Genomic DNA, 25,736 nt, shown 5'->3' on the forward strand with positions numbered 1-25,736 from the left:
ATGTTCTGAATATATCTGTGATGTCCATCTGGTCCAGTGTGTCATTTAAGGCCTTTATTTCCTTGTTGATCTTTGGCTTGGATGATCTGTCCATTTCAGTGAGGGGAGTGTTAAAGTCCCCTACTATTATTGTATTATTATTGATGTGTTTCTTTGATTTTGTTATTAATTGGTTGATATAGTTGGCTGCTCCCACATTAGGGGCATAGATATTTAAAATTGTTAGATCTTCTTGTTGGACAGACCCTTTGAGTAGGATATAGTGTCCTTCCTCATCTCTTTATTATAGTCTTTGGCTTAAAATCTAATTGATCTGATATAAGGATTGCCACCCCACCTTTCTTCTGATGCCCATTAGCATGGTAAATTGTTTTCCACCCCCTCACTTTCAATCTGGAGATGTCTTCGCGTCTAAAATGAGTTTCTTGTAGGCAACATACTGATGGGTTTTGTTTTTTTATCCATTCTGATACCCTGTGTCTTTTGATTGGGGCATTTAGCCCATTAACATTCAGGGTAACTATTGAGAGATATGAATTTAGTGCCATTAGTAGCCTGTAAGGTGACTGTTACTGTATATTGTCTCTGTACCTTTCTGATCTACTACTTTTAGGCTCTCTCTTTGCTTAGAGGACCCCTTTCAATATTTCCTGGAGACCTGGTTTCAAATAATCCTAAAATTTATATGGAACCAGAAAAGACCTCGAATAGCCAAAGGAATATTGAAGAACAAAGCCAAAGTTGGTGGCATCACAATTCCGGACTTCAAGCTCTATTACAAAGCTGTCATCATCAAGACAGCATGGTACTGGCACAAAAACAGACACATAGATCAGTGGAACAGAATAGAGAGCCCAGAAATCGACCCTCAACTCTATGGCCAACTCATCTTCGACAAAGCGGGAAAGAATGTCCAATGGAAAAAAGACAGCCTCTTCAATAAATGGTGCTGGGAAAATTGGACAGCCACATGCAGAAAAATGAAATTGGACCACTTCCTTACACCACACACGAAAATAGACTCCAAATGGATGAAGGACCTCAATGTGAGAAAGGAATCCATCAAAATCCTTGAGGAGAATGCAGGCAGCAACCTCTTCGACCTCAGCCGCAGCAACATCTTCCTAGGAACAACGGCAAAGGCAAGGGAAGCAAGGGCAAAAATGAACTATTGGGATTTCATCAAGATCAAAAGCTTTTGCACAGCAAAGGAAACAGTTAACAAAACCAAAAGACAGCTGACAGAATGGGAGAAGATATTTGCAAACGACATATCAGATAAAGGGCTAGTATCCAAAATCTATAAGGAACTTAGCAAACTCAACACCCAAAGAACAAACAATCCAATCAAGAAATGGGCAGAGGACATGAACAGACATTTCTGCAAAGAAGACATCCAGATGGCCAACAGACACATGAAAAAGTGCTCCACGTCACTCGGCATCAGGGAAATACAAATCAAAACCACAATGAGATATCACCTCACACCAGTCAGAATGGCTAAAATTAACAAGTCAGGAAATGACAGATGCTGGAGAGGATGTGGAGAAAGGGGAACCCTCCTCCACTGTTGGTGGGAATGCAAGCTGGTCCAACCACTCTGGAAAACAGCATGGAGGTTCCTCAAAATGTTGAAAATAGAACTACCCTATGACCCAGCAATTGCACTACTGGGTATTTACCCTAAAGATACAAACATAGTGATCCGAAGGGGCACGTGTACCCGAATGTTTATAGCAGCAATGTCTACAATAGCCAGACTATGGAAAAAACCTAGATGTCCATCAACAGATGAATGGATAAAGAAGATGTGGTATATATACACAATGGAATACTATGCAGCCATCAAAAGAAATGAAATCTTGCCATTTGCGACGACGTGGATGGAACTAGAGCGTATCATGCTTAGTGAAATAAGTCAATCGGAGAAAGACAACTATCATATGATCTCCCTGATATGAGGACATGGAGAAGCAACATGGGGGGGTAGGGGGATAGGAGAAGAATAAATGAAACAAGATGGGATTGGGAGGGAGACAAACCATAAATGACTCTTAATCTCACAAAACAAACTGGGGGTTGCTGGGGGGAGGTGGGATTGGGAGAGGGGGAGCGGGCTATGGACATTGGGGAGGGGAGGTGAACCATAAGAGACTATGGACTCTGAAAAACAACCTGAGGGTTTTGAAGGGTCAGGGGTGGGAGGTTGGGGGAACAGGTGGTGGGTAATGGGGAGGGCACGTTTTGCATGGAGCACTGGGTGTTGTGCAAAAAGAATGAATACTGTTACGCTGAAAAAAATAAATAAAATGGAAACAAAAAGAAAAAAAAAAAAGATAAAAACTTGTATAAAAAGCCACAAAGTGAAAAAGTATCACCCATTCTTACCGCCAGTTTCATTCCTCAGAGGTAACAACTAACTTGTAATTCTTCTGGGAAGTACTATTTTAACTTTAATATACTTTAGCCTTTTTCCCTTGATAACAGTCTGTTGATTCCCCTGCTGTGAAAGATAGCGAATTTCTATCCTTATCATACCTCCCATCTACACTGTTCCTCACCTGTGTATATATATATACATATATATATTATATATATATATATGACTTCTTCATCATATTATTAACTTTTTTAACCTTTTTAAAAACGGTTTCTTATGGTTGACTTTTTTTTCTTTAAATATTGTATTTGATGCTTCCATTTCACGTTTGCTCCTCTTGAGACAGTGTCCGTTTATCCCCTCAATGAAAGCTGAAATTCTTGGAGTCACCCTTGTTCCACTTCTCTTGTCCCTCTCCTTCCCAGTTTTTGTCTGTGCTTTTCTTTTTCATTGTCAAGTGTTAGCCTGTGAAGTAATCCAGGTGGAAGTACTTTGGGCAAGATTGAGACTTAACACTTGAAAGAACACTGACAACATCGTGATTCTGTAAATGTTGTTCACTCTAACCTAGTAATACATTTGGCCACATAGAAAATATTCTGTTATTAAGACTGCTACCTGGAAGAGAATCTTTCATATATCTCTGTGTAGTGAATGCTTTGACTTTCTTTGTGCCTTTATGATTTCCTGACTCACATTCAGCTTATGTCTCATGTTATCTTCTTTCTTGGGTTCCTTTTTCAATTTGCTATATTACCTTCTTGAGTAATTTTTTTTTGTAAGTATTGTGTGAGTGAAAAGTATACTGAATTCTAGAATATCCAAAAATAAATTCATATGATTGGTTTGGATAGATACAGAATTTAGTCTCCAACTTTTTCTCTCAAAACTTTGAGTTATTTCCTTTCTTCTGCTGTTTGGTTTTACTAGTGAGAAGCCTGGTTATTATATAGCCTACTTATACAGTACTTTGTGGATATCCTGCTTTGTTTTTGCCTTCTCTCCTTCTTTTCTCCATCTTTTTATCTGCTTAAAGTTCCAAAATTTTACTAGGATATATCTAGGCAGAGCTCCTTTTCAGCCTCAAGACACTGTACTTCCATTTAGGGATATTTTCTTTAGTTCTGTATTTTTTCCTTCTCTAACTTCTCTTGCATTCTGGTACGTTTTTACTAGGCAAATGATTGGCCTCTGACTATATCTATAGATTGACTTTATGTTCTGAATTCGGGGATATTTTCTCACTTTTAACTCTTCCCTTCATCCACTGAGTTTTTATTTTAGATTTGTCTTTTTTCTTGTGTCCTGATTTTTTGCTTTTCTTTGTATAGCACTATATTACTTTACAGATGTTCATGAATCTGATCATTTGTGTCAGAATTTTTTTAAAAGGGTCTCTTGAACTATCTTATCTCTGGTCAAGTCTCTTTATCTTGGCTATTTTTCTCTCATGCTCTTAGTTTTCTTCAAATGTCTGGTGATGCATGATTTTTGTATTGAATTTAGGAATGAAAGACTATGTTCTGTTTAAAGTAACTAACATGGAAGTCCTCCACAGCTGTGAAAATCTGTCTTATCAATAGCTAACTTTCTCAGAAAAATTGCGCCAGCATTTTCTCCTAACTTCGGGGAACCTGTTTCTGGGTCTCTGTCTCCCAGCCTGTTCCAAAAGATACTCTGGTTACTTGGTGTCCTGTTCCCAGCTCTCTGTAGGAGAACCTGTCTGCCTCTGGGCACTGGGGCCAGTGGGGCCAGGGAAGGATGGGAAGGAAGCATGAGCTACCTGAGGTTCTGAGGGAGAATTTAGGATTATCAGCTGTTGGGAAGGGGAAGGTCTGACATGTGCCCTCTTGTGGTTTAGTGGTGATGGCTGCTGGCGCTGGTAGGTGGTAGAGGCTGAGAGCAATGCCTGGTAAAGTTACAGCTCCTTTTTCACAAGGGATTCATTTGCAGTGGATATTTTTCTGTTGGTTTTATAATGTTCTGTATGTTTAGGAGTTTAGCTAATACGCTATGATTTTTGGTTTTGGATTGTCCATTTGAGTTTACTCAAAACAGATGTGAAAATCGTGATGAGTTGTTTATTAGGTGAAATGGGTGATTTTTTCTTTCTTAAATATAATTGACTTAAATAAAATTTTTCTTAGTTTTCTAGGTTAATTCATTTGACTTACAAAATCTGTATGATAGCCAGAAAGCAAACACCAACAACTACAGAAGTCATGGGAAATGCCAACAATGTGAATGTTGAAATATTGATCAATATTTCTTTGGTTTGCTTGTTATGATAGAGAAAGGCATTTGAAGAAGAAAGAGCCAGTTGGTTAAAGCAACAGTTTTTAAATATGACTACCTTTGACCACCAGAACTCAGAAAATATGAAACTTTTCAGTGCCTTCTCAGGAAGTGAGTACTTCATTAATTCTTTAATTAGAAAATGCATGTAAATAGTACTGTCCATTATTAATAGGCAACTTCGGAGATCACCAAATATTTTAAAAACTAGATCCTTAAATGTTTATGGAATATGTAGAAGAGATGATGAGATTAGCTCAACCAGAGTCAAGGGCTAGAGGGGCCACCCACCTTAACTTGTTCTACCCCAGACCTTACCCCCTACAGAAGATCATCATAGTTAGTAGCCTTCACCTTGTTGATACCTCACCATACACACTTCCTATGTTCTTTTCTCTCTTCAAAGGTTCTGATCGGGACGGTCTAACAGTGCACTCGAGGCCACGGCAGAAGAAGCCTCATGGCGTGTCTAACGGATCTCCGGTTTGCACATCCAAACTTACTAAGTCTCTTCCCGCTTCTCCTTCTACTTCAGACTTTTGCCAGACACGTTCCTGTGCGTCTGAGCATAGGTACTGGTCTGTAGGTGATCTTTGCACATTTCTGCCCCACTGCTAGAGTGCACTGCTGAGGGCAAGTTGGCACGTCCATGGTGTTAGCAACAGTAGTGGCTTTGGAGAGGATTTAGTAGGTTGATCATTCGTTGTGCAAGTATTTATTGGGCAGTCATTGTGTATGGGCACCTGTTAGGTGCTGGGAAGACAGTAGTAAGCAAGGTAGACCTGGTCCCATTCTGCTGGGAGCGAAATCATATGATGTTATTCCTTTCACTTCACATCCAAAGTACAATTTAAAAAACGGTCTTATTTACAGGAATCACTTAGTATTTTGAATTCTTTAATTTTATTAATAGAAGGATATTTTCATCATCTTTGTAGAATATATATTTTAAAATTTCTTTTGCTATTCCCATTTTATTGGTGTTGAAGGACAAAGAACTGAGAAAAATGTCCTCATAGTGACTGGTAAAAATCTGTGCTCAAGGATGACAGGATCACAAAAAGTTGTTCCCCAACCCCAGGAAACCCATATATTTCTTTCTTTCTTTCTTTTTTTTTTTTTTAAACCCACGTATCTCTATTAACTGATACGTTTTGGTATTTTTTTCTGTGTCAAGTTGTTAAATCACCTTATAAGGTGTAAAATCAATATTTTGCCTCAGAGCCTATTCCAAGGTTAATTAGCTAAGCACATAGAACATTCCTAGTGAGAGAGGAATAGAAAAGAGCAAAAGGATACCTTGGAAAGTGTGGTGGTGATCTCTCCTCTGAACCAAAGTAGGAGATGGTAGCATGAGGGCCGGTGTGTTTGGCAGGTTCCCTAGAGAGCAGAGTTCGGAGCTCTGGTATGCTTGACCTGTGGTTGTGAGAGGCTAGTCTGGACCTAAGTATTGAAGAAGCCCATTAGCCTGTGGACGAAGAATTGTTACATAAATGAATTTCAGAATGAAAATATGAAGCTTAAAAAGAATAAGACCCTGTATATATTGTTGATTTGTAAAAAGATTAGGACCCTAAATATTAAGGGGCCAAAAAGAGCATGGGAAGAGTCCTCCAGGCAAGTGTAGGGACCCCTGAGGCGGAACACTGGTGTGTTTGTGGAGGATGAGTGGTGTTAGTGAGCAAGACCAAGGGGGGAGAGGGATGGTGGAAGGTGGGCAGGTGTCACATCCCGTAAGGCCCTGGGTGAGTAGATGAGGATACCAACTTTATTATGTAGAAGTTCAGGTATCTGCAGGTGTAGAGAGAATAAAGTCATGATGCCCTGTGTACCCAACACCGAGCTTCAACAATTATCAACTCATGACCATGTTGTTCATCCATAACCCCATTCTGCTGCCTCCACACACATGCACATACTTGACTTCTCACTTGTGAAGTATTTTAGTCTGTATTTGTAGGGTCAGATTATTGTTCTGAGGGCAACAGGAAAAGCATTGGAGATGGGTAAACAGGAGAGTGAAAAAAAAAATCTGTTTGAAAAGGTGACTTTTCTTATGTGGGAAAAAGACTGTAGGAGCCCGTGCTAGAAGCCAGGAAACATGGTTAGGAGGCTCCTGGGGAGTTGCCGCGAGATGGTCACAGTTTAGGCAAGGGTTGTAACATGAAGGCAGACATGATGGGATTTGGAATATATTTTGCAGTTAGAGCCAACAGATTGACTAATGGGTGAGTTTGGGGAGTGAAAATTTGATTTACAATCAAAAGATACTGTAAGGTCAGTATTGTCTTATACAGAATGTCATTAAACTCCCAAATTTGACCAATCAGAACCACCTGTATAAATAACACAAATTCTAGTCACCGTTTTCAGCTAATGTGTTCTGTATCTGAGAGAGAACGTAGCAGTTGCCTCGATTATTTTTATGTCTCTACAATTCTTACTTTTTAATCTAATTATTTTTAGTCAATAAATATTTTCATTAATAATCCTTTAGGACATTATTTTTGCTAATAAGTTAAGTCCAGCATTTAGTACCTACATCACAGGGTGTTAGGAGATTTCAGTGATGATACATTTAAAGAACTTAAAACAGTACTCGGTCCATTATCAGCTTTCAGTAGCAGGCTATGAAAATAAAAATACATGTAAACATATATGGATTATAAAAGTGCTTTTCTCCTTCATGTATTCTGAGGGCTAAACAACATCAGTGACATAGAAACAATTTTTTTTTTTTAAGATTTTTATTTATTTGATACAGAGAGAGACAGCAAGAAGAGGGGACACAAGCAGGGGGAAGCTTCCTGCTGAGCAGAGAGCCCGGTGTGGGTCTTGATCCCAGCACCCTGGGATCCCAGGATCCCATGACCTGGGCCGAAGGCAGACGCTTAACGACTGAGCCATCCAGGTGCCACCTAGAAACAGAATTTTAAGCATAAAGAAACTCCATTGAGCCATTCATGTTCATGGTCATTGGCCTCTGAAGATAAAACACAGAATTGAGTTACTAGTTATCAGGAGAGAAGCTGTAGAGCTAGACATAGTTCTCAAAATTTTAAGTTATTTGGTAAATTTGGATTCCTTGCCCCTGAGGCACCTTGGATTTGGGTTTATAATAAGATTATAACAAAACGATAGCAGTATTTATAGCTAATTTCTACATCAACAACCTCATTGCCTCTTCACCGTAGAATGAAAAATTTTACACAAAGTAATTCAGGTATGAAATTACAGAGAAAATTTAGTTGATCGTTGAGCTCATTTTGTCTGAGATGGCAAGGTTTCCCAGGGCTGACTTACAAGCAAGTTCTTTTTTTCTTTTAAGTATTGTCAAATAAGCGTAAGTAAAATTTTTAATTGTTTTGGGTTTCGATTTTTAGAATTAAAGCAACTTTTTTCCTTTTTTTAGGATTGGCACATTGAGTTTGAGTTAGTAAACCAAAGTTACAAAAAATGCATGGTTAGGGGAAAAATAGACATTTGTGGAAAAAATTATATAGGATATTCAGTTGGTAAAAATGTTTCATTTGTTGACTTAACTCCTTAGATCTGAAAGTAGTCATTTAGGCAGATTTTTTTTTTCATTTAAGCAGATTTTTTAAAAAGATTTTTTTTATTTATTTGAGAGAGAATGGGTGAAGGGGGTGGTGTGCAGGGACAGAGGGAAAAGTAGATTTCCCACCGAGCAGGGAGCCTGACCTGGGGCTCCGTCCCAAGACCTGGGATCATGACCTGAGCCAAAGGCAGATGCCTAACTGACTGAGCCACCCAGGCACGCCAGATTTTTTTGTTTTGAGGTTGGTCGCAGAATACCTCTCAGATTGTGTCATTGAAGGGTAGCAGCTGTGTCTGTGTTCAGACACTGAGATTGTAACCCCCAGACACAACTGAGCATTGGTGCATTGGTGTAAGCGCTTAATGTGTGTGAACTCAGTTCCACCCGCCCCTGTGAGGTAGATGCTATTATTATTTCCATCTTACAGCTGAGGAAGCTGAAGAAACAGTGACTAGTGAGCTGAACAGGCCAGCGGGGATGAGCCTAAACCCTCTGACTTCACAGTCTCAACCCCTTACTGCTTGTGTCGCACTCATTAAATAGCTATGCAGGGCAATGGCTGGGTGGAGAAAGCTTGCCTGAGCAAATGGATGTGTGAGGAATAAAGAGATTATTAAATAGTGGCAGGAAGATGGGGACATAGGGATATATGAGCTTTCAAATTCTACACGTTCTGTCTATCTTAGGCCTCAGCTGTGTAGAGAACTTGAGAATAGACCAAAGAAATAAATAAGTAGATGGGTAAACAGATTAAAAAGGTAGATAGATAAGCTAAAAGTGATAAATTAGGACATTTTGAAACACTTCTTTGTTCCTAATCTGTGTGTCCTCAGATTTTACTTAGCATAAGACAAGGGGCAGTTGGAATTTAGACCTTCAAGCAGAGCTTAAGTAGAAACAAAGGAGGAGATGATTATGAATATCTATCTTTCTTTCCCAGCAGCTCTGTCAGTGTACTGAACATAACTCCTGAGGAAGCTAAACCAAATCAGGTTGGAGGAGAAGGTGGTACAAGTCAGAAATGGAGCCTGGCTTCAGGCCCTGGATCACAGGAAGGTTGCTACAGTGGCTGCTCCTCGACCCACACGAACTCCCATGTAGAAAAAGATGATTTACCTTAGACGTGCGGCCTGGGCTTGTTCCCACGAACACGTTCACCAGATTGCACATCTCAGCTGAAACAGGGTGTGTCATAAAGTCCTTCGTCTCTGATGATTTAAGATGGTCTGAGGTGTTTGTTTGGACTTTCCTGTTCCTCCCCCAAAGAGCTAAAATGTTGAATCTATTTAAAAGGATATAAAAGCTTTGGATATGTATTTTTAGTAACAGAAGCATCTGGTTCTGTGAATAGAGGAATGTATATGTTTGGATGGCAACAGAAGCACTAGAATGAGTTTCCTCTTATAGGTATTAAAAAATAGCACTTTTAGGAAACTGATTATTGTAAATGTTTAATTTTGTCTCATATGTAGTTGGCATTGGAAGGTTAGCCTTTACTTGAATGTACACTGTAGATTTTTAACAAAGCAAGTTCTATATTTATTATGTTTAGTGTGATTTGAAATTTCCTCTTTCATATGTTTTAAATAAAGTGAAATTTATGTATGTTTTGTACATAGATATACACGATTATGTTAAGAGGCTTTAAGATTTAAAAATTTTACACATCCATAATTATAGTATTTCATGCCAATAAAATTTTTTTAGTGGTATTCTATTTCCAGATGTGTTAGAGCCATTGCCACATTATGTTGAAGAATTTTTTGAATGCATATGAGCAATAAATACTCAAAAGCTGGTCCATGAAACTGACTTCTTTAGCTAATTATCATCACTAACATTGCATTTTTGAAATTTCTAGAGCAGCAGACTTTTCTATATTTTGGATATTATAATTTTTTTAAGAACTTCTGATCATAGGTAGGAGAAGCAAGACAACAAAAGTACCTTGGATAAAACAATTTAAGAATATTGTTCTAAGATATTTGGGGTGAGAGAAGATATTCAAGGTATCTAAATGGGGATATTTTCTTTACTACATGGGGACCAGTACTGCAACTGCAACCTCAACCTCAGGCTTGGTATAGTTGCCAATAAATTTGGGGTATTTGCTGCTCATGATAAATCTGACAATGTGAAAAGCACTCAATTTTGTCTAACTACATCCTACCACTCTGGACAAACTTGAGTCCTCTTGCTTTCAGAACTGCTTGCATGTTTCTGCATGTTGTTAGTGACGACGATAACTGTAGGCCCCGGCTGGTTCCCAGAACTTGGACCACAGAGCTTCCGCACCGAGCCCTGTGTGCGCATAGAAGCCTGCACAGATCAGCCCGGCTTGATCCTGCAGGGCTCACCTGCCTTCCCATTCTCGAATGAGTAGTCAGCCACAGACATAACTCACCCTGTAGGGCTATTCCGTTTAAATTCAGCATATGAAAAATTATGTCCTCCATCCACTATATAGGAGTTTGTGTAGCAGCAACCATTTTTTCAGGGCTGAGAGACTATCACTGAGTATCATACAAGACAGTGAAACTGCCTGTAACACGATAACCACATTTATAGTGTCAAAAAGCTGGTCCTTAAAGGCAAAGCAGTCACTCACGACCTTCAGTGTGATGCACAGTCACTTCTTCACAGTTTTAAATACTAGAAATGACATAAAATTTCTGAGATCATACCATATCCCAAAAGAAGAAACAGCTGAGCTTTATTTTTTTTATGATTGAGCAGTCACATGATCAAAGAAAAGCAATCAAATTTTAAAAATGGTCCATGATACATTTGTCAGGAACCTTTTTGTCAGGGGCTTCCCTCATAAACTTTGCCACAAAAGAACACTTTAGTGTTTGAAGTAAGTCTTAATCTAGGGAATGATGCATTCTATAACAATGGATTTCTACAAAGGAGCATCTATTTTTTGTTCTGTTTCCATTTTTTTTTTTTTTTTTTTTAATTTGACAGAGAGAGATCACAAGTAGGCAGAGAGGCAGGCACAGAGAGAGGGGGAGGCAGGCTCCCTGCCGAGCAGAGAGCCTGATGCGGGGCTCGATCCCAGGACCCTGGGATCATGACCTGAGCCGAAGGCAGAGGCTTTAACCCACTGAGCCACCCAGGCGCCCCTGTTCTGTTTCCATTTTTTAAGTTGGTTGCATTCTCATATTAGAAGGAAAAATTCCCACTTACTTTGAAATCTAAGGTGTGGGGGAAAAATACAGTGAAATAAAAGCCAGATTCATTGTACTTTTGATAAAAAGTCTGCTAGGTAGCTAGAAATTGTATGTTTGACCTGGGAGCATCCATTTTGCTTTACTGTAAATTCCAACTCCAAAGGGATTCCCAGTCACATTAAACTTCCCAGATTATGGGAATGGTTTCTATGTTGGAAAACCCCCGACTTCACACCTACAGCTCCTAGAAATTTGCTTTCCTTCCCTTTCTCTGGGTATTTGCAGTGTACTTAACAACCCAGCGATGCTGCGGTCTTACGTTGAGCCATGATTCGATGATGGTACCACAGGGAAACTTAGCTTTCAAGTGCTCCTGATACTCTTAAACATTTTCTTGTTCATGAACATGTAAATCTGCAACCTTGCACCTTATTTGTTTTTACATGGCATCCATTTTGAAGTCCTTTTTTCATTTTGAATTTCCAAAGGACAAAAGCAGCAAAGGAAATTAAGAGAAAAATTGTATTTCCTACTCCTTAAGTTTTTTTTTTAGTCTTGAATTTATGATGATGAGAAACAGAAGAATCATCATACCAGAACATTAAGATTAAAATTTAAATAAGTAGGGATTCCTGGGTGGTTCAGTTGGTTAGACGACTGCCTTCAGCTCAGGTCATGATCCCTGAGTTCCAGAATCAAATCCTGCTTCGGGTTCCCAGCTCCACTGGGAGTCTGCTTCTCCCTCTGACCTTCTCCTCGTTCATGCTCTCTCTCACTGTCTCTCAAATAAATAAAATCTTTAAAAAAAATTAACTGAATAAGTAGGTGTTGGGTTTTTTTGGTAGAAGTAATGTAATACATATTTAGATTTGCAGAATAGTCCACAGCAAATTGTTTTCCCTATGGTATAATTAAAACACTTGTTACTTCAAAAGAATTCCCTGTTTCCTACCTCAGCTGCCAGACTTGTGTGTAGGTTTGTGGTAACACGGCTTTTGTAGGAAAATACGTTCTGTGCTGTGACGGTGCTAAGAGGTCTTGGGTGTGTATGACTGGAAACCTGTAAGCCAGCAAGCCCATTGTAAGAAAAGTGATTGCCCTGTTGTAAGATCTTCACAGTCTCTTCCTAGGTTGGGTTTAAGGTAAGTATGGGTCACAAAGGCTTGTAAATACACTTTTCTCTGTATTTGTCCTTAATTTGTATCACTGTTTTCGTAAGCATTTATGAAGTACCTGTTGTATGTCAGGACTTACTGCTATGTTTCTAGACAGCACACACGCTACCACTGAGAGCCTCTGAGTTGAATGGGACATGCCATTCAGGCCTTTGGTCTCGTAATAGAGCCTGGACTGATTTTTCTGCACGTGACAGTGACATGGTTGGGCTTCCAGTTAGAGTCTTTACATTATTTCCTATGGGACGTACTGTGTAATTTATCATTTTGTTTTGCGGGGTTTTCATTTTGTTTTCTACAATCAGAATACTGTCCTGCAGTGATGCCTGGGTGGCTCAGTTGGTTAGGCGTCTGCCTTCGGCTCAGGTCATGATCCCAGGGCCCTGGGATCAACTCTCAAATCGGGCTGCCTGCTTCTCCCTCTCCCTCTGTTGCTCTCGCTTCTTGTGCTTGCTCAATGTTGAAAAAGTAAATCTTAATAAAAAAATACTGTCCTGCAAAGCAGTGTAAGATTTTCTCCCCACAAGAACATATATTACTATCTAATAGAAAATGCATTTGCAAAGATTTGGGACATGTTAATAAGGATACTGAAATAGGTGATTCTAGTTCTTTTCTAAATATATTTTTCAGGAGGGATACAAAAATGAAGTGGACTATCAAATTCTTTGAGAAATTTAAAAACTATTTCACTTGACTGGTCAAGATTTTATATTCTTGACATTTACACATAAGTGAATTCAGAGGATTCAGAAAGTACTGTAAATGCCAGTAATAAGTCCCTGGTAAAGATCCACCTCAGTCTTCTTATATTTAAGATTCAGAAATATTTGTACCTAGTATGACGCTTGACACATGGTAAAAAGATAATTTGTTAACAAATAATTTAGCACATTGCTTCACTGCCATGAATACACTATCAGATTCTCAAGAGTGTAAGAACCTTGTTTTATAATTTGGCAGGGGTGGGGGTGGGAGTCCTGTTTCCAACCCCATCTAGCTTAGTTCTCTGTGCAAACTATTAAGACAGAATGGGCCATGTTACAAAAAACAAAACAAAAAACACCCAAAACAAACAACAACAACACCCCCCCCCCCCACACACAAAGTCAGTGTGGCTCAATACAAAAACTTAACTCTTGCTCCTGAAATTCCTGCCGATGTGGGTGGGGCAGTCTTCATCTTCACGTGTGCCATCTGGAACACGTGGCCTCCAACGTTGTCAAATCAGGAAAGCCGTAGCCTAGCAGGTGGTGCTGGGTGTTTGTACAGACCAGACCTGAAGGAGATCTGCTTTCCACCGACATTGCTTTGTCCAGAACCTAGACATACGGAACCAGCCTTACCTCCCCCTGAGACTGAGCGCTGGGGACCACGAAGCCACGTGCTGGGCGCTGACGGTTTGCTGCTACCTGATGCAGGTGCGTTTGATAGCTCATCCCTTTGGTCATTTACTTAAATAACCGCCGAAACCTTTTACCTGGTGGGAGGGATTTATCACTGATTATGAGAGTCAAATATTCTTAATTGTGGAAAGGAATATATTTTAAGGAATGTATTTAAGGCTTCTTTTACCTTCTCTAAACTTTTCATTATCATGAAAAGTCCTGAAGTGTCCAGATGGTAGTTTTACAGGTACCAAAGTGTTCAACATTCACATCCTCTTTTGATTCCTTGAATAACAGAATATTAACCTTCCTATTTTTAAAGAGTAACAGACTCAGAACCTAAGACACATAGCTAATAACTGGTAAAATGGGAACTTGAAAGCCCGATCTTTTGATTGCTAAATTTCCAGCTTATTCCAGGTCGCTATAGTGCCTTTTGGGATCCCTTTTTAAGTGAAATTGTTCAGTTCTTAATCCATAATTTGCCACTATAATTTTCTGCACTAAAGGTCATTCAGTCTGGGTGCTAGGCTCAGTCTTGTTTTAGGGAATAGTTATCACGACAATCCCATTCAGAATTGAACATTTATCTTTTCAAGACTAGGGCATTAAGGATCTAATTGAAATAGTTCATAGGACATAATAACCTAAGGGCCACTGAAAAATCCCAAGATACACTTATATACAGCCTGCTCTTTCTGCCTTGTCTTTGTTTACTCTGGGCTGTGTTCGTGTGCCATTTCCCTCTGTGACCACAGGCACAATGACCAGAAACCCTTATTGTGCACAAGTAAAGATAATTTTTAAATGTCACTGTGTGGTGAAATGGGCACTTGGGGTGCAGTTTTGTTTTAAGATTTTATTTATTTGGCAGAGCACAAGTCGGGGAAGCAGCAGGCAGAGGGAGAAGAAGAAGCAGACTCCCCACTGAGTAGGGAGCCCAACATGGGACTCAATCCCAGGATCCTGGGATCTTCACCTGAGCTGAAGGCAGATGCTTAAGGACTGAACCCCCAGGCACCCCTCATGGCGCAGTTCTAAGTAGCAAGGGCCCTGTCCCAGCTCCTCTGCTCCGCCATCTTGGCAGGAACGCCATCACAGTGGGCAAATACATAAAAATGATTGTGTTAGCATAAACCTTTAGTTATGGTCTCTGAGGCTGAATCTTCACTTTTTACATGCCTCAAGATCATCTTTTGGGGTGACAGGAGTGGGTTTGACTGGGCCTGGGGTCACCATCCCAGCTGCTAGACTGCTCCACAAAGGGCATAACCGGCAGTTCCAATGCCATCGTCACAGCAGACTTCTGCCTGAGCCTGACTGTTAAGTGGTGGAAACCCAGTTGGAAGTAACTTAGGAAAAAGAATTTAGCAGCTTGTCTCATAAACCACCAAAGAGACACTGGTGACCTGCCCCAACAGAACACGATGCCAAACCTGGGGTTGGAAATACAGGGCAAAGGGTCCCTCCCGTCAGGAGAAGGAGCTAGCAAGGCCAGTGGAGGCTGCTGGGACCCCAGGCCCATGTGAGCAGAAACCCAGTCCTAGAGACCAGGCCAGTGGTTCTCATCCACAGCTATGTGGCAAGAAATAAGTGACAGTAGGGTATTGATGCTTGCAAATGAATTCTTTTCAGTGTTCCTTAGAGCACATTCAAGTACATCCCTATTGTCATTCCCACACACTTGCACTTCATTAGGACTCTTGAGAACAACAGAGGCCTATTGGGGGGAAAAACAAAACACTAGCCTGGGCAGCCAGACTGCCATCAAGAGAGGGCCGGCGGCCCTGGGCAGAGCTGCCCATCCGAGAGACAGTGGAGCGTGTAAACATGATCCCAGGCTGCCCGCGGACTGCCCCTGTTGGCTGGTTTGCTCCAGAACGAGATGGTTCTCAACCTCCAGGTTCAAGTTCACGGATTATTCTTGCCACTGAAGTTTGAAAAGAGTCTTCCAAAACTTTTCTCCTGGCCTACGTTTTCTCCTGGAATTCCTCGGAAAAATGGTCTGACCCATTGCTGGCTGACCCCTGGCAGCGGGAAGAGATCCGAAATGAGGTCCCCAAAGCCAGGCGACTGGGATTCTACTGTTGATTTTCTGGAAATTGCCTGCGCAGGCCGCCCTCTTAGGAGATGCAAGGGCACAGTAAAGCGAGAAGAATGGGGTCAGTGGTGTGACGGCAGGTGACAGGAACAGCTCTGAGGATTCCGCCTTTAAAGCCTACTTTCTGTTCTATTGATATGAAGAGGGGAGAACAGGGCTCTGTCTGCAAACAATCACCTGTGCAAAAGTCCTCTCTCCAGCTCCACAAAGCTGAGTGTGCTTTCAGAGGCTGACCTTACGTCATGGAATTGGCTCAATTTAAGATCTGGGAAAATGGAGTTAGCCCTGGCTGTTTGGTGAGGCTTCTGCAGGAGGCTGGTTTTCTTCTCTCCCCTAGGGTAGGATAGTACTTTAGGACATCTCTGTGTTGGCAGAGTCCTCTGTGCCAGTCACCTGCTGTAGCTAGAGAGGACACTTGGGTGGGGAGGGTCTGAGAGGGGTCTGCAGCAGAAGGGCTGGGCCCCACGGGTCCTGCAAGGTGGCTGGAGCTCTAGATGCAGGTACTGGGCACCTAAACTCCTCCTGGAACCTGCAGGCCCAGGAAACAAGAGCTGCAGCCTACGGGAGTCAGCCCTGGACGCAATGGATGGCTTACTGGGGAGTTAAAAAAAAAAAACAGAAACAACTCTTTCTCCTCCACACTTGGGGACTTAACTTTTTCTCTTTCAAAGAGAAGAATCTTAATGTTGAAAACTCTTACTTTAGGTGAGTTACTGAAAGAAGCAAAAATAAAATCCCCAACAGGATTCCAAAAGAATTCTCATTCCTTGTTTTGTTTTGTTTGTTGGTCCTTCCAGGGCACTGCATTTTCACCTTGTCCTGTCCCCCAGCCAGCATCTTGAAATGTTTGCAGTTCCTGCGTTCAAGTTGGAGAACCTATCGCCCCCTGCCCACAGGCATCCTGGCAGAGACTTGGGCGCGGGGAGGGGGCAGAGCAGGGTGCCCCGGCAGTCCAGTTTGACCCCTAAAAGGGGTTGGTCTGCCATTTTGGGGGTAATACAATCAAATGATGCTACCAGGAGGCATGTGATTCTCTTCCGTTTGAGTGTGTACGAACAGCCAGTGTCTGCAGGAATAAGGAAAGGATAAGGCAAAGTATGTGATGAAACATTCTTACCATTTGCTCAGCCAAGTCAAAAGCAGATGCCTATCTTCTGTGGGATCAAGTATAAATATGTGAGTGTTACAGATTCCTTCTGTGTCCTAACCCAGCTCAGGGCTCAGTCTCTGAAACTGATCAAGAAAGCAGCTGTGTGCCTACCAGAAATTTCAGTCTTCATAAAGTTCAGGTCAGAGTATCTCTCCAAACAGTGTCTTACAGAGATAATCATCCCACCAGTTCCGGGAAATGTAGAATCTTCATTTCAAGTGACTCATTTAATATAGAAGCATCCTATTAAGTTGTCTATTTTGAAATCTCAGGGTATGGAATCTTCAAATGGCTTATATGAGTGTTCAGCTCTGTTATGGCATGTGAAGAGCATTATTAAAAAGATTCTAAATGCATGAAGAATAATGGGCTCATCCTCCCACTCCTGAACAGTTAGAGCAGAGTCTGAGATCCTCTACCCCTTTCTCGGCATCTCCTGCATGGGGACAGTGTCACACCACACAACAATTCCAGAAAACACTCCTTTCCCATCTCCTGCTAGAGACGGTACAAGGGCGGGTTGGTTATGAACTATACTCCAGTCCTGGCCCTGTCATGGCCAAGCTGTGTGCCTTTGGGCAAGTTGTTCAACCTCTCTGAGCCTTGTTTTTTTTTTTTTTTTTTCAACTGCACAACAGACTATTCCAGATCAGTCCTTGATTGACAAGATTGAGACAGTGCCACTAGAAGGATCCTCTAGTTCAAAGTCTCCATCAAGGGACCCATACTCCTAGCTCAGAGGTTTCAACACTGATGCAGGACCATCAAACATAAGGAGGTACAGTGCTTTCGAATCGAGAAAACTTGCAAATGTAACTTCAAGACCCTTTGGGGCTCCACAGCAATCACCAAACATAACCTCCAGTTAACATTACCGTTCCCTGCTAGAGATGAAGAAACAGATTAGGAGAGGACAGATCATCTACTCCTAAGAACATTGCTAGTACATAGCATAAGAATAACCCAGGCCTTGTGGCTCAGTTGGTTAACATCCGTCTCTTGATTTTGGCTCGGAATCATAGGATAGAGGCCCATGTTGGGCCGTGCACTCAGGAAGGAGCCTGCTTAAGATTTTCTCTCTCCCTCTGCCCACCCCGCCTCTCTCTCTAAAAATAAAAATTTAAAAAAGAACCCAGGCCTTTAACTCTGGGTATCACAGGTTTTCTACCTGATTCCCCAGAAGAGATCAGACCAGCATGGCCCAGCCAGTTTACCCAGTGTCCCCTAGGAGGTGGTGGCCTTTACTCCCTGAAGACTTTATTTTCACCAGGCAGAACTTCAAGTGGGAACTCAGCCCTTCTTCACGTTCCCACAGGGGAAACGCTACCAGGCACTGCTGAGCAATATGGATCTCACGAGATTTTCAGTTCAAGGGGAGATGAAGGCCAGAGGATCTGACCTTGCGCCCCCATGCCCCACAACATCCTCACCGCCACAGACTGGGCTCCTACAATCCTCTCTCTCTGCCTCAGCCCCAGCCAAGTAACCCAGAGAGGGAGAGAGGAGCACCTGCAAATCTCCACGTAAACTCTGACATGGGTTCTCTACTGCAATCCGACAGCCAGCCACACCCAGGAGAGAGACAACTTCCAAATTCCCATAAAGCAGAATCTTGCTTGGAGGCCCCAGTGTGGCTGGAAGGTGGTGGGAGTTGCCTTGAAGCTGCATTTGTAAAGCAAGCACACTGTTTGTGTGATATGAGTGTGTATGGAGGAAAAAGAAGACAGAGAGACTTCATTGCTCTGCCAGGTGCCGGAGATGGGCCCTGAGACCTATTCCTGCCCTAGGGAGCTCACAGCCTAGAGGCAGGAGACCACCCAGGATGAGTCAAACAGCAGCTGGAGAAGCCTGGGAGGAGGTGCCCGGCAGGAGCTGGAGCCACACCACAGGTCATGGAAACTTCTAGTTAGGTAAAGCCAACAGTGAGACGGATTTTCCTTTCCTCCCCACCCCACTGGCCACTGCTGCCTACTTGCTCCCTGTAAAACAGCAATTTAAGCTTATGTGCCCCGCAGCTGAGATGAAAAAGACAAGCTTCCCTGGGGCTAGATTAACCCGTTTATCAAGCCAAGAGGCAGCCACGCCTGGCTTTTAAGGGCAGGAGGCCCTTACTCTCTGCCCTTCGGCCTTTCTGTCTTCTCTTCCCATGGGCCAGTTCAACACCAGGCCTGACTTCTCAAACAGCATTGCTCAGTTTAAGTTCACATTCGCCATTATAAACACTGCTGGATACAGGAAAAAAACAAAACACTAGATGAAAAATACTTTAGCGTGTGCTTATCTTTGAATGGTGAGATTAAAGGTGTTTATAATTTTCTGCACTTTTAACTTTTTTTTTTTTTTTTTTTTTGCAATGAATAAGCATTCCTTTGGAGAACAGAACATAACTGGTGTTGCAAACAAAAAGCCAACATGGGTGGAGGGAAATATGGATGGACAGGCAAAGCTGTGAGAAAACGGAAACCCCAAACCAAACCTCAGAAAACCAGGCCAGGTCCCCGAAGGAGCCGGTTCCTCTGCATCCTGGCTTCTCAAGCCTGCAGCCCCTCCTGCTGCCGCGCTCTGTTCCACGGGCCCGCACTTGCCCCACACCCGTCCGCCAGAGGGCGCCATGGGGCCGCCGCCCCGCGTCCGGCCCTGGCGGCTCACAGCCCGGGCCGCGGGCGAACTCGCGCGGAGGCGAGGCACCCCCCCGCACAGCGAAGCGGACTCGGGGTGGAGCGGCCGCCGGCAGCCGCGCATCGCACCTCACCTCGCCGAACACAGGTAACTGCTGTCGGGGCCCAAGCTCCCCACCCCCACCACTCATGCACCTCCCCTCCTCCCCGCACGGTGCAGCTCCAGCGGCCGGCGCACCCGGGCTGCCGCGGGCTCTTGGGCCTCTCCCCGCGCGCTGCAGCCTCGCTCAGAAGCCGGCCGGCTCACCTCCGCGCCGCCACCGCACACCCAGGGGAGCTCGCGACTGGACCCCACTGCTCCCAGGAGGGATTGCTCTGGGCTTTCGCAATTTAAAAAATTAAGGAGGGGCACCTGCGTGGCTCAGTGGGTTAAAGTCTCTGCCTTCAGCTCAGGTCAAGATCCCAGAGTCCTGGAATTGAGCCAAGCATGGGGCTCTCTCTGCTCAGCGGGGAGCCTGCCACCTCCTCTCTCTCTCTGCCTGCTTCTCTGCCTACTTGTGATTTGCGTCTGTCAAATAAATAAATAAAATTAAGAAATAAATAAAAAATTAGGGAAGTAAAACATACACAGTAATATGTAGTCGTGACAAAACCTAGTCACGTCTGTGTGCATTAAAAAACCAGCCTCCCTTCACCACCACCTTCCCACCCCCACCTCCATAAATAACTAGCAACAGGTTCTTAAATGAACTTCTATCCATGTCGTAAGTCTATCGTTGTGGCTTTCTGTATGTCTGGCCATCCAGCCGTCCATGTATTCATCTATGCCTGGAAGAAGATTCATCAAAATGTTAACAGAGGTAATCTGTAGGTGGTAGAATTAGAACAATTCTTCTTTTTTGAGTGTTCTACCGGAAAACGTGCGTGGGAGGAGAGTTGTTACCATATTTAAATCGCACGCACTCATGAGGCTGCCCTGACCTCTGCGAAGGGCGGACTCTTTCTCTCGGGCACTCGGGGTCTCTCTCCGGGTGGAGAGATCTGGCAATATCACGTCCGGGCTTCACCAAGCAGCCCTGGGGGACTGGGGCCCGTAAACAGAGGCTAGGGTTGTGACTTTGTGATTAGCGTCTCTATAGGACTTGGCTCCTGCCTACGTTTTTACCAGTTTTCAGGGCAGATTCATTGGAAAATGCTGCCGGTGTCTGGGAAATAACAGTAGAATCACGGTGATGCTTTTATCAAAACTCTCTGGACTGAGAACCTATTGGAAGGGGCTTTTTTTTTTTCTTTGTGATCCTTGAAAAGTGATTTTGAAAATTTTCTTTCATTTTGGAGTCCAGAGAACCCAAGTTCCGATTTGAAAGCTGGTTCTAACCAAACCTGAATCTTTATTGTCCTTGAGAGTTATGTAGCGAGTACAAGTCTCTTTCTCTCTCCTTCCTGGTTTCTGAAAAGCAGAAAAGGGGTTGGTGATCCGTTCTAAAACATGGAGCCCAGCCAGGTCTTCCCAGGATATTTGTGGGGGGCAGGTGTGCAAAGCCTGCAAGGCTCCCTTTTAAAGCAGTTTTGCAAGGGTGGTCTGGTTGGACTTTTGTATATTTAATCGATTTATTAAAAACACGTATTTTCAAAAACCACAACTTTAAAAGAAATTAAAATGTTTGACATTTTGGTAATTAGGGGAGGAAACGAAGAACCCTATTTAAGCTTCCCATTCCCTGGTGATCAACCATTTCCAATAAATCGTTTATTGAGTACCTGTTTCAGCACCAGCCAACATGATCAGCACAGGGTGAGAGAGGATAGAGAACCAGACTCCCCCCACCCCACTCCACACCACCCCACCCCGCACCCTCGGCACAAATTGCAGGGAATTCATAGAAAACTTCATTTGCTTCCAAGATTGTGGGAAAGGCCTAATCCAACTCCAGGGATTCCCAGACTTTGACATTTCACCAACAAATAAAATTCTGAAATAAGTTTAGAGACAGAGATGGTATGCCAGCTTTTCATTTTGCCAAGTAAGGTCATTCAAAAAGAGCCTGTCATCTGCTGTCACTACTGTTTGTATAAGACATGACACGTTGACATAAACAGGACATGATCTCAAAATAAAAGTCTTAAAAAAATATATTTCCCTTTTTTAAAACATTTTACCATACTTTCCTTAATTTTCCACGTTTCCAAAGTGAAAACGTTAGCAGCTTGCATTTTGCCTATTTTTGTGTCTTAGCTACTAGAACATGAGGACCATAAATGAGTCTTTATTTGGTAGGAACTTTTCTTACAGTATTTTCGGGCTATCATGTTGAATATCAGTGAACACTGCCAAGTACACTGAGATGAGAAATAGTAGATGTTTGGCTGAATTTATATTAATTCCTAATTTATACTAATCCTAAGATCCAACACTAATTCTGTACCCAAAGTTTCCAAGTTAGACAAGGATACCACCATTTATTTTATTATTTTTGAAATTTTATTTTATTTCAATTCCGTTAATTAACATATAGTGTATTCTTAGTTTCAGAGATAGAGCTGGATATAGCCCACAATGCTCCTTACATCACGTGCCCTCCTTAATGCCTGTCACCCAGTTACCCCGTCCCTTTAACCCCTCTCCCCTCCAGCAACCCTCAGTTCGTTTCCTATAGGTAGGAGTCTCTTATGGTTTGTCTCCCACTCTGATTTCAGCTTATTTTATTTTTGCCCTCTCTTCCCCTATGATCCTCTGTTTTGTTTCTTAAATCCCACAAATGAGTGAAATCATATGATCATGTCTTTTTCTGATTGACTTACTTCGCTTAGCATAATATCCTCTAGTTCTGTCCACATCATTGCAAATGGTAAGATTTCATTTTCTGATGGCTGAGTAGTATTCCATTGTATACATAAACACCACATCTTCTTTATCCATTCATCTGTCGATGAACATCTAGGCTCTTCCATAGCTTGGTTATTGTGGACATTGCTGCTATAAACTTTGGGGTGCACGTGCCTCTTCAGATCACTACATTTGTATCTTTGGGGTAAATACCCAGTAGTGCAATTTGCTGGGTCATAGGTAGCTCTATTTTCAATTTTCTGAGGGCCCTCCATGCTGTTTGCCAGAATGGCTGCAGTCTTGCATTCCCACCAACACAGTGTAAGGGGGTTCCCCTTTCTCTACATCCTCACCGATACCTGTTGTTTCTTGTGTTATTTATTTTAACCATTGCGACCGGTGTGAAGTGGCATCTCATTGTGGTTTTGAACCACCATTTATTTTTTTTTCCCATTTTATTTATTTTTTTTCAGCATAACAGTATTCATTGTTTTTGCACAACACCCAGTGCTCCATGCAAAACGTGCCCTCCCTATTACCCACCACCTGTTCCCCCAACCTCCTACCCCTGACCCTTCAAAACCCTCAGGTTGTTTTTCAGAGTCCATAGTCTCTTATGGTTCGCCTCCCCTCCCCAATGTCCATAGCCCCCTCCCCCTCTCCCAATCCCACCTCCCCCCAGCAACCCCCAGTTTGTTTTGTGAGATTAAGAGTCATTTATGGTTTGTCTCCCTCCCAATCCCATCTTGTTTCATTTATTCTTCTCCTATCCCCCTAACCCCCCATGTTGCTTCTCCATGTACTCAAAATGTTGAAAATTGAACTACCCTATGACCCAGCAATTGCACTACTGGGTATTTACCCTAAAGATACAGATGTAGTGATCCGAAGGGGCACGTGTACCCGAATGTTTATAGCAGCAATGTCTACAATAGCCAAACTATGGAAAGAACCTAGATGTCCATCAACAGATGAATGGGTAAAGAAGATGTGGTATATATACACAATGGAATACTATGCAGCCATCAAAAGAAATGAAATCTTGCCATTTGCGACGACGTGGATGGAACTAGAGCGTATCATGCTTAGTGAAATAAGTCAATCGGAGAAAGACAACTATCATATGAACCACCATTTATTTTAATTTTAGATTGCTTTTGTTGTTTCTGTTGGGTTTGGACTTTTAGTGCTTTCCAGATAATTGAAGAACCTTTTTAGTTGGATTCTTATCATTGAAGGCACTTTGCTAGTGACCACCCAAAAAATTGAGCATTTTGGTATCATATTCTTTCATCTAAAATGTTTTCCAAATTATGATCATCGCGTTTCAAGAAATCAGTGCTTTGAAAGTGGATTATACTAGCCAACTGCTTAAGTTGAGAAGGGGTGGGGGCAGTAGATGTTGCGGGGGGAAGTGGGGGGTCAAGGAGTGGAAGCAGAGGTGAAGGGCAAGGACAGTAAGAATCAGTTAAAGAGCACCTGCGTGGCTCAGTCTGTTAAGCGTCTGACCTCAGCTCAGGTCATGATCCCAGGGTCCCAGCATCAAGCCCCCAGGTTGGCTCTGAGCTCAGTGAGGAGTCTTCTTGTTCCTTTCCCTCTCCCTCTGCCCCTCTCTCTCACTCATGCTCTCTCTCTCTCAAATAAAATATTTTTTAAAGAAGTCAATTAAAATGAAAGGGATGCTATATATAATTTTTTAGCCTTTTCTAGAATTGAAGCAGATACTGGGACCAACAATCAACATTGCATTTCTTGAAAGCAATCAAAAAGGGCATTAAATCACCCAGAAGTTGAAAGCTGCTTGTGGGAGAGGACACGCCTGATCTGCCATCCCTTACCACACGGATCTTAACCTGCTGGCATTGCCCAAACCCCGAGGCCTGGCAGCCTAATGACAAGGCAGCTTCCTGGATGGTGAGGGAGACAGAAGGTTTTCTGGGCACAGGCTCTGCTGTATTACAGAGTAGTAATGGAAACCTCAACCTTAAATATGACTTTTCCCCTAAACCTAACATTAGCTGGTGTTAAAGTATTTTTGCCAGGGAAAGCAAAAGCTTTTAGTGGTTTTACCTTGTCCTGAAATGGAGACTTTGACCCAGGTCATGAGTGTCTGGGAAAAGGATGCAACCTGAGATTTCCTGAGCTTCTACTTCCAAAGAACCTTCCATCAGAAATGGATTTTGCAGAGAATTCACAGAACTTTGGCACTCCCCATCTTCATTCTTGACCCTGTTGCCTCATTCTTTTTTGGTCCAGCCGTCCCATACCGTGTCTGCAGCTGTCACTTGGACCTACCCACTCCTAAGTTGGGATTTTTATCCCTAACTTCTTTCCAGAGCTCCGGATATGTATTTTTGTCAGCTGGCTGAACATCTTCCAGCGGGTGCCCTAAACTCAGCATATCCCAAATCAAACCGATCAATTCTCCCCAAAACGGACAACACCCTCCTCCACCTTCTGTGTCCCTTTCTTTGCTTTGGTTAGCCACATTGTCATTCATTCCACTGCTCAAGCTGAGGACCTCAGTGTCATCCTCACCTCCATCCCTGTCCTTCACCCCCATTTTCTAACTGCCACCAAATCCCATCCTCTCCTGCCTTCCCATGTCTGTTCTCCATTCTCTCATCTCCACCCCACAGTTATTGCCCTGCTCCGGGCCCTCACTGCCTCTCACCTGCACTGGCAAACTGCCTTCTATCTGGTCTGGGGGTCACAGGAGCACCCCACCAGAAGCCGTCCGCACAGCTGTCCGGGAGATCCCTGGAAAACATCGTTCAGTTTCCATCTGTCTCTTGCTTGACCCTACCTGACAGCTCATTGCCAGGACGGCAATGTCCAAACTACTTGTCATGCCGCATCGAGTTCGTCCCATCTGGTTCCCAGCTGTCCCCGTGTCTTCCTGGGACGCCCTGCATCATGCATCCTGCAGAAGAGATTACAGTCTGCCCCCCAATTTACGTTCTCGCCTTCTTCCTGATTAAAATCATGACGACTGCTAATTGCAGTTATATGTAGCCTTTCTTGCAGTCCAATATGGCCATGTGACAAAGTTCTGGATACTAGAATGTAA

At 42.8% G+C, this 25,736-nt stretch overlaps 2 protein-coding genes across 16 annotated transcripts in view; both read left to right on the plus strand.

Annotated features, from left to right (window-relative positions):
* Positions 1-10,033, plus strand: part of LOC123951185 (SSX family member 2 interacting protein) — a 47,182-nt gene extending 37,149 nt beyond the window's left edge. For 6 of the 10 annotated variants that reach the window (XM_046019934.1, XM_046019931.1, XM_046019938.1 and 3 more), the window contains 3 exons: positions 4,672-4,786; positions 5,082-5,247; positions 9,175-10,033. In XM_046019934.1, the coding sequence (XP_045875890.1) occupies positions 4,672-4,786; positions 5,082-5,247; positions 9,175-9,355 (462 nt within the window). In that variant the 3' untranslated portion in view covers positions 9,356-10,033. The remainder of the gene's footprint in view (positions 1-4,671; positions 4,787-5,081; positions 5,248-9,174) is intronic. The other 4 variants (XM_046019933.1, XM_046019937.1, XM_046019940.1 and 1 more) reach the window with 3 other exon arrangements.
* Positions 10,034-18,848: 8,815 nt separating this feature from the next.
* Positions 18,849-25,736, plus strand: part of CTBS (chitobiase) — a 70,234-nt gene continuing 63,346 nt past the window's right edge. For 3 of the 6 annotated variants that reach the window (XM_046019899.1, XM_046019891.1, XM_046019909.1), the window contains exon 1: positions 18,849-19,987. In XM_046019899.1, the coding sequence (XP_045875855.1) occupies positions 19,654-19,987 (334 nt within the window). In that variant the 5' untranslated portion in view covers positions 18,849-19,653. The remainder of the gene's footprint in view (positions 19,988-25,736) is intronic. The other 3 variants (XM_046019882.1, XM_046019872.1, XM_046019917.1) reach the window with 3 other exon arrangements.

Source organism: Meles meles, chromosome 1, assembly GCF_922984935.1.
Source record: "Meles meles chromosome 1, mMelMel3.1 paternal haplotype, whole genome shotgun sequence".
Taxonomy (NCBI): domain Eukaryota; kingdom Metazoa; phylum Chordata; class Mammalia; order Carnivora; family Mustelidae; genus Meles; species Meles meles.